Below are 9,271 nucleotides of genomic sequence, written 5' to 3'. Positions count from 1 at the left end.
AAGCCAGAAAGACTTATCTGTAGGGAACCAACTGTAAGAATTTTGCACTTGGGGAGTAAGAACTTCCTTCCTACCAGACCTGCCACTCAGAGCTGTCTGGTCTTTGTGTCTGCAAACTGGGAATGTGTGCTCCATACCCTCTCCTTTCCACGTCACTGAGAAATTCATGGAAGTGGAAAAAAAAGCCAGGTGTATTTTTCTGCCCAAATTTAGTGGTAGAATTATAATTCCTCGTTGGTTTCATAGAACTTTAGTTCCCACTGCAACCCATTTTGCAGATTTCGTGTCTGTATCAGAGGATTACAGCATGGATCTACTGTCTTCACTGGAAAGGATGAGCAGGCCGACTTGCTTGCCCTCTCTCGAGTGACTCTGGGTTACACCCTGAGATCTCCTAAGGCAAAGGTGAGATGGGATTGGAAAGGACTGTGTTGGTCATGTGTACTGCTTAACATACATAAAAGTGCACGTTACTACTTGAAAAAAATTCACATTTATTTACTGTCAAAGCGTGTTAAAGTTTACACTGGATATTAGTGATGGGCTCATTATTAACAGGCTTACACAAAAGGGCTGGAGGGAAGAGCTCGGCTGAAACAATGTACATGTCATTAGAACTTTACCATAAAATAAATTAATTACTAAATATAGGCAGAAGGAATACGGAAGAGTACTATTTCTGTTTTCTTTTCTTTTTATTTTTTTTTATTTTTTAAAAAAAGAATAGGCACCTTTTGTTCACTAGAAAGGTTGTGAGAAGTGCCCAGTGCCCCCTTTGCCCTCCGTTCCAGAATAAACAGAGGGATGACCCAAGACCTCCAGGTTTCCCCACATTTGTGCAAGGCATGGCAGGACTGAATTGAAAGAGCTTTCTCCCCATAACACGCACTCTTTTGGCAATAAGAAATTCAAATGTAAGAAAAGGAGCTAACTGGTCAAAGCGGAACACTGCGGCGGAAAAGAAGCAAAACCGGGGAGAACTCACCATGACGGGAGTAGGAAAACATATTTCCGACCATGTGCAGCCAAGAGCTCGTCACAATATTTTCTCCAAACTCTCTTTTAAAATTATTTTAATGACAATTATATCTTAGTCGGACACAAATGTATTTATTGTACCCTAGCAATAGAACAAAATATAATTTCTTTAGCCATTTTTTTCATGAGAATAGTTCGTTGTACAGTTGAGGAAACATGATATAAGGCCTGTGGCTTGATTGCTACTGGGTAAACATGTCTTCGATTGTTGCCTTAATGTAAAAGGTTTGCAGGGAAGTGCAAACGGGTGCAGAATCTCTCTCCTGCTTTTCCAAGTCTTGTCAGGAAAAGTAAGATACAGTCAATTTGTCCCACAGGATCTTAAAGCCTACGTCTTGTATATAATACAATGCAGGCCTACAAAACAAAAACAAAAACAAAACAAAACGGTGCGGCCCTATTTACAGACTTAGTTCACCAACCGCCGCCGCAAGTGACATGGCCGGAAAGGGTCTGGTTTGTTTTCACAATCTCTCTCTACACAGCAGCAGAAACGTAAAATACCTGGTTGGCAGCTCTTTTTTTTTCCTCTTTGTAACAAATAATTCAATTTAGTATACTCTGTGTATGTACAAAGTTTTCATATGCTTTATAAAAATTCACAGAACTACGAGGTTCAGTCTGGTTTGCTTTCCTACAGTGGAGAACCACGGGTCATCAGAGCCGACTCTTCAGGCAGGGTTGGAGGGAGCTGCAGGGGCGGCCGGCAGCGTCCTCTATCAATTAATACTTGCGTGGGGGCCTTAGGAACAGCTGCACTATTAAAGACTCGTCACCAGTTGCATCTGTCCTTCCCTGACGTCCCCCTCCGGGATGCACCCTTCTTTGTTAATGGGGATGATGTAACCATCACTATTGCCTCTGCTGATCTGGTAGCACATCTGGAGCTGGCGGCCAGCTCCAAGATTGGGCATGCTTTTATAGTAAATGTCCTCGTTCTCACTCCTCCTGGAGGGAGACAGGTCCTCTGCCATGTCGGGGCTGCTCTCCGGGTAGGGAGAGTCTCTTAGGTTGGGCATGCTCGTGTACAGAGAGTCTCTGTTGGGGGACTGGAGGTGGTCGTCGGCCTCGGCCGTCAGCTGGGAGACGTAGCTGTCGGTTGCCTCGGGCGGCTTCACTTTTTTCTGGGGTTGGTACAGGAGCGAGTGAGTCCGCTGAGGGATGAGCGGGGCCTCCAGCTCTTTGTGGCGGAACTCCAGCGCCGGGTTGTCCCCGTGCATCAAAGACGAGGCGTCGGCCACAATCGCGTCGTCTTCACTGCTGCTGCCACCGGTCACAGGCTTAACTGGGAGCTTGAGCTCCAGGTTGTGGGCTTTGCCCCCACCCCGGAGGTTGTTGTGCACTAACTCTGAAATGATCATTTTCTCGAACGCCGTGTCATTTAGACTCAGTCCACAGTCCACCGCCTGCACCCCGTCGTGGAAATCCCCCTTGCGCAGGGAGTAGCTGTTGTTGAAGTTACCATTTAGCGGTAGAGTATCCATGGTACTTGTGTCCCTGGCATTGTTCAGTGAATGTCCTGCAACAGAAAACGGTGGGGTTACCATGACTGCCTCCGGGCCTTCCTGAAGAAACTGCACTTTTCATATACAAAATGCTTTAATGTCGTTCAGGACAAAGTTGAATTTGAAACCTCACACTTGGAAAGTGCCGGGCTTTTCCCACATTCCCCACGGTAAACAGTTGCAACCCTTAGATAACAGGAAGAAGTGTCAAAAGAAAAGTAATACTGTTTTCCAGGGAGGGAAAATGGCATACAGAATGGTACTTTATCAATTTGGGGGGACCCAGTAGCACATCGATTGGGTTTTGGTCCAATTTCGACACGATTACGAACAAGACTTCACTCCATGTCCTTGCATAGTTAATGCAAAGCAATTCATTAGTGACGTTTACAATTTAAAGTACAAGACCATGGCTCATAAAATAAAATCGACAGAATTTGTCCTAAACAACACTAAATTAAAAAGGAATAAGTCACATACAGAAACCAAAAAAGGCAATGTACAACAGAAGCCCACATAACTGGCAAGCAACTTTTAAACAATGTTCTAACATTTCCTTTTTCTGGAGATGAAATTAAGCAAAACAAAACAGAACAACGACGACAAAAAAAAAAGGAATGAAAAAAATGGACAGATACAAAGATTTCATGTTGAACAGAGTCAGGCATCGTTCACACGGACAGGACCAGGGTCCGCAAGCACCATCCAACAACACGGACAGACAGCAGGTGGAATGACTCACTTTGGACAACTCACATTATGTCTGTCTGCTCAGGCTATCTGGCCTAAGAGTGGCTGATATATAAAAGAAAGTAAAATGATTTATTGTAACATGATGAAGAATTTCTAAGCTTCTCAGCAACTTAGTCAGAGCAAGGGTTCAACAAATTAGATTCCCAGCAAAGCAGCCTCGACTTTTCATTGAGTACTTCTTGTTACTTTTGAGTTGTGTTGGCTACTTAATATGTCTAAGAGCAATGGCCTTAGGCTTCTGAAGGCCAAAGCTGGCCGGCAGCCCAGCACACTGCATCAGTCACAGTGACAGTACCAAATGAACCAGCAGAGACTACTGTACGAGACTGGCCCAGAGACACCATGGGTATGGAGGTCAAATGCAGAAATGTTAGAGATTTCTTAAGTATGGGTCACAGAAATTAAATCAAGGATAGATATTAACTATGGAATGGGAGGTGTCAATCTCAGCTAATACATATTTTTTTTTGTTTCTAAAAGAATGAGAGACTGGATAAATCTGCTTGTGATATGAAGAGAGATCCAGGAGGAAAGAAAACAATGGGAACATGCTGTATTTGAATCAGAGTTATATTTCCAACAGACACATACACGTGTAAACTAGGACATCACAGTGATTGTCAAGCAAATGGAGAAAAGAAAGAAAGAAAGCCAGAGAAAGTTAAATGGACTACACGGTGGGAAACTACGTTCTTCAACCTCAAAATCCTAAAGTGGGGGGTGGGGGGGGAAATCACCAGTCTACAGAGAGGTATGAGGAGAAAATTAAAAAGCAAAACCAACAAAAAGCGAAAGGATGACGTGATGTCTCTGAAATGAAACCGGTCACTGTGAGACTGCTGCATCGTATGCAAGGCTTGGAGGAGTTCAGGGAAACTTTCATTCTCGCAAAAAAGAGGAGGACCGCTCGCTTTTCACGGCTCACTCCACTCTTAAAGCTGCAGATACCTTAGAAAACCCACGGTTCTCCAAAAAGCCAAACTGTCTCTGCAAGGTACAAACTTCATGACTGACAGCTGGCAGCTGGTGCAGAAGTCAGCATCAGCCCATGTGAGAATATGGAGAGGAGAGCTTACGTCTGTTACTCATTCTCTTATGAAGACTGAAATAATTAATGCATTAGAAGAAAAATAGCTGTCGATTCCATTTGTATCACGCTCCGTGTGCTAAGAAAATGAAGCTGTGATTGTCATCTATAAGGCTTTCTTTGTTGTTTACGTGATTAGGATCCCTCAAATTAGTGAGCCCCATTCTTGCTCAAGAACACCTTTAGGAACACTGGGCCCTTTCCATTTGTCACACGGCGAAGACGCTAGCATTTGTTTCCTCTGAATGAGATTCAATCTTTTCACTTTCTTTCCTTTTTATCATTGCTTCTTAAGTATAAAATAATATATGCTGGGTATAATTTAAAAGGTATTTTCTATGATATACTGCAGATTTAAGACCTCTCTGGTTTTGAAGAGGCATCTTTTTCTGCCCATGTTCAGGTAATTCACTTGAAGACTTTTTGCATAGCCTGTAGCGAGATTACTGTGGGGATGCAGAAACGATAAGTCAATTATTAAGCATTTTGGCTGACAGTACTTCAGGCTTTCGAGAGAAAATTATCTCAGCATTGCACAGACTTCAGTGTGGACAGCATCTGCTACAGACCTCTAGGACTAATGAAAGCCAGTATGCAGAGATGCACTGTTGGAATTTGGTAACGTTTTAGTTGCAAATTGTGAACCACTTGCCCGCTGAGTCTACTTCATGACCGCTAGGTATGTTTTAATTGTGCCCGTTAAAAATCATGCTGAAAAAATTTACATTTGATAGGCAAAGTTAAGTTTGACTCCCATACTTGTCTCTCTGTAGGTTGCTAGAGGAGAGCATAAGGAAAGTAAGAGAACAAGAGAATGAAAAGAGAAGCTGCAGTTACGTTAAAAAGGAATCGCAAGAAGAACAAAAACAACAGACAAACTGGAACAAGATTCTGCGTTTAATTTAATTGAAATTGTTATTCACAGGTATTATATGCTAGTTTTAACCATGTTAAATTTACCAAAAGCTAAAAAATACTATCGAATGCTTTTAATGAGCTAGTAAATATAGCAAACAGGACAGGTTAGTGAAGTCCTCCCCCTCCCTCAATTAAAAGCCATGGGCACAGATTGACTTAATAGCCCTTGCACCCCCAGAGTTCCTTACGAGAAGGACAACTATATAAAGCTGCACTATACTATAGTTCGATTCTACTGAGAATGCTGGATGCAGGTCTCCACACATGGATATCCAAATTATCTTTAGTTAGTTCATTCCAGAAGCAAAATTTGTCACCAAGACTTAGAATCAACTGAACAATATATTATATAGATAGGATACCTCTAAATGATATAAATCTTGAAGATGGGCTCTCGGACCATGTGATGTCAGTCCTGTAATAATATATTAAGATTTATGCCACCTGTGTTAAAAACATGGACAATTACTGCAGACCTATCACGACTGAACTCTTACTATAATATAGTGCAGTTTTAGAAGCCTGGCACTGTCTATACCTTACTTTTTAATCTGAGCAACTTAAGTTGTAAGAATAATAAATATATAAGCAACGAGTAATTTTAGAAATCGGATCAGAGCTCTTTTTAGCAGCAAAGAAAGATAGTTTTATTCGTAAGTATAAGCACACCTGGTGAGTTAAACACAGGAGCTGAAGGGGCATTACATACAACTGTTTCAGCGAGCAATGTGTTATAGGGGTTGTTAGTGCCGTGGGGTCGAAGAAGAGGGTTTGTTAGTAGGTAATTGCCAGTCATTCCTAAAGCAAAGAAACAGAAAAAAGTCCATCAGTGCGCTTGTTTCATTGTTAACAGTTGCAGTAGTTTTAGTTAACCCATCGGGGCAGTGGGCAGGCTGGCAATGGAAAGGCGGCTGAAATTTTCCTGACTCTACCTCGACTACTGACTTGAAGGAGAAAGGGAATGGGGAAGTTCAACTCGCAGGTGCTTTCTAAGTCCCCCAAGTAAACACCTGCTGAGAATGACATTTACTAATTCATACAAGATCACTGTTAAACAAAAATGGCAATTAAAGGCATGGCGATCAACATTATGCTTCCGGATGCTACTGCTTAATATTAAAAACCCCAATCCCCAAGGCCCAGCAGAGGGACTCTCAACCTTGCAGACTTACAGGTGTGGGACCGTCCCTCATGAAAACATCTGTGTTAATACTGACTTCCACACAAGCAGGGGGGGAAAGCAGCTCCCACAGACATGTAAGAAAGATCACAAACTGTAAAAGGCTGCACTTATTAAAGGGAAAAGCATACATGCTCGGGTGGGGGTGTGTGTAAATGAATGATTAGACCAGGTCAAGAATGCTGGCTCTGTAGTCTCACTCGCCAGGTTTCAGAAGTGAGTCTTGGAGTAACTCTAGTCTGCAACAACCATGGCAATAGAATTTAGGGTAACCACGGGGCAACCGTGAAACAGGGACTTCGCTTGCTCTAACCGCTAAATCACAAACCTTTACTTGGCAATCGGGTTTCACAACATTAATGTGATTGGACTAAAATGAGGTTAAGACTCAGGCTTGTATGGATGTCATTCAGACTCCCTTTTCATTTCACAGCTGAACTATGTCATGACAGTTGTATGTGTCATAAACCGCTAAATCAAAACTTGAAAGAGTCTTTTTCCATGGACTGGTACAATAACGCAAGTTTTTCATCCTTTACTGGAATATACTAAGTACTGGTGGCTTCATGCTTATGCCTTAATCCTGCTAAGCTCCCTCATTTCTGACCTTCATCGTTTAGAAACTAAAGTGATTCATATAACAAATGTAAGTTGGCACTACTCAATACACGGAACGCTATGGGGGAAGCTGGTTTATATGCTTCCATTCATTTTAATTTACTACAAACATTTTACTACTCATTATTTACCTTAAGATATAAAGCAAGGGAACTCTATGACAATTATGGAAATTTCAATGCAAAACTCGCACTGTTTTCCACAAATCATAGTTACTCGAATTCTAGCCAAGTCTTAGGAAGGTAACTTTCATAGATGTCTTATAAAGGACAGGTGTAAACTACAGAGAGAAACCTTTCCATCTCTAACAAGGTATGTTTCCAACAATTTAATTTTTCCATCCACGTTCTGTTACTATGGGGCACGATAATGGAAATAATGTAAATCTATACATACTTTGATGAATGATGTTAAAAGTTGACCCCCAAAAGTTTACTAACTGGCGATTTAGACCCTCGACAGGTAAGTCCAGCGTCTTCTCTATGGTTAGTCTAGGCTCACACAAAGCACAAACTGTACGCTGTACACTCAATTCCCCTCATAACTGACCTTGGTTAAGGGTAGAAGTGCTATTGATGTCACCTGAGATAAAAGAAGACTCAGACTGCTTCCTCACGGTGTCATTCCACATCCTTCTTATGCGGCTCTGTCGGCAGGAAACATCGAGAAAAGTGCATTATGTCCACGTCCCCATGCTTGCCCCAGCAACACATGGCTCCATGCTAAATCATGAGTACGGGACTGTTGTTTGGGCCTCTTAAGAGTGTTTTGCTGGTGGTCCACAGATGAGTACACCAATATTGCTTTGTTCCTATCAAGGGCTATTTAATCTTGAGCCTTGCCCGCTTGGCGCGGGTTTGTTTGTTTGTTTGTTTGTTTGTTAATTGTTTGAGGCAAGTTTCACGTAGCCCAGTCTGCCCTCAACTTGCTCTGCAGCCAGGGATGGTCACGAACCTTCTGCTTCCGTCTCCCTGGGGCCTGGATTACAGGCACAGATCACCACCCCTGAGTTTAATCTTCCCGCTCTCGCATGTTAATTTACTGCCTTGTTTAAAGTAGAGACAAAGAATGCGCTGAGTGCCTCCTAAAAGCACTATTCTAGATGACCCGAGAATGTGAATTATGACAAACTTTAAAGCATACTCCTCAAAGAGGATGCTGGCATCTACACAGTATGTTGAGTACACATTTAAGAAGATACTGAAATCAAAATCTAGAGTGAAAAGTGAGTACTCGATACCTGATCGCTACCATGAGGAAACAATTAGTGCATCTAAACAGAGCATGTCTCTGCAGGCTTTCTATAAATAAGGTTAATTAAAGATGCTGTCAAGCGTTTTTACCTGTGTGCCAGAGGAGTAGCGAGCACTGGTACGGGTGGTTGACGCCTTCACAGAGCTGTGGGGGCTCTCGGTCGGGAGGCCGCCACAGCAGTACCAGTGTCTGAAGCACTTGCCGTACTCTTTTCGTACCTGGATTGAGTAAGTCCAAGACCAGGGGATTAGTGTGTGCACACTGGCTTCTCCTGTTCTCTCCAGTTAAATGAGCAGTGAAGACAACTGAGAAAAATTAAGCTTCTAGAGAGAAAATAGGCTGAACTTGACTCAAGTTCAACGCAAGACTAGCTGGTGGTAAGATTTACTACTATTTGCAAATTCTAGTTATTAAGACAAAGTGATATAGTAAAGGTTTCTTCTATCTACTATCTACTACTATCTTCTATCTACTAGTAACTATGTCTTGGCAAAATAATTAGACAAAAATAATTCGCATAATTGATGCTAGGCTGTGCATGCCAATTTGGAAATCCATCTCTGATGTTTCATAAGCTTAGCCTTCCTGAGGTACTCAATACCTGGATTAGACATACAAGGCACCTTTGGTATGAGAACAAGCCCAGTAAGAAATGCTTGCAAACATTTGCTGATACCTAGGAGGGAATATTTTTCCAGTTTGCTGCCATGTCTACTTTTGGTACCTGGAGTCTGAGGTTCTGGTTTACTCCATTATTCCAAACAGCGTCATTTATGCATTAATGAGTTACCTATGTAATGCCCTTTGTTACCTGAAGCTGAGGTATACGAGTAGACACAAAAATACTAGCCTAAAAGAAATTTTAGCTTAACCTTCATGAACTAGGCCCCTCATGAAGAGTGAGGGTATAGAGTGGGG

The 9,271-nt window shown here is 42.2% G+C and overlaps 1 protein-coding gene across 4 annotated transcripts in view; it reads right to left on the bottom strand.

Annotated features, from left to right (window-relative positions):
• Positions 1-474: 474 nt before the first annotated feature.
• The window catches only part of Adgrl2 (adhesion G protein-coupled receptor L2), a 616,339-nt gene continuing 607,542 nt past the window's right edge, over positions 475-9,271 (bottom strand). For all 4 annotated transcript variants that reach the window (XM_040751610.1, XM_040751611.1, XM_040751609.1 and 1 more), the window contains 4 exons: positions 8,443-8,571; positions 7,649-7,745; positions 5,971-6,099; positions 475-2,557 (listed from right to left, as the gene is read on the bottom strand). In XM_040751610.1, the coding sequence (XP_040607544.1) occupies positions 1,800-2,557; positions 5,971-6,099; positions 7,649-7,745; positions 8,443-8,571 (1,113 nt within the window). In that variant the 3' untranslated portion in view covers positions 475-1,799. The remainder of the gene's footprint in view (positions 2,558-5,970; positions 6,100-7,648; positions 7,746-8,442; positions 8,572-9,271) is intronic.

This window comes from Mesocricetus auratus, unplaced genomic scaffold (genome assembly GCF_017639785.1).
Source record: "Mesocricetus auratus isolate SY011 unplaced genomic scaffold, BCM_Maur_2.0 Super-Scaffold_100009, whole genome shotgun sequence".
Classification (NCBI taxonomy): domain Eukaryota; kingdom Metazoa; phylum Chordata; class Mammalia; order Rodentia; family Cricetidae; genus Mesocricetus; species Mesocricetus auratus.
The sequence above is the reverse complement of the archived record's forward strand: the minus strand, read 5'-3'. Positions and strand labels throughout refer to the sequence as shown.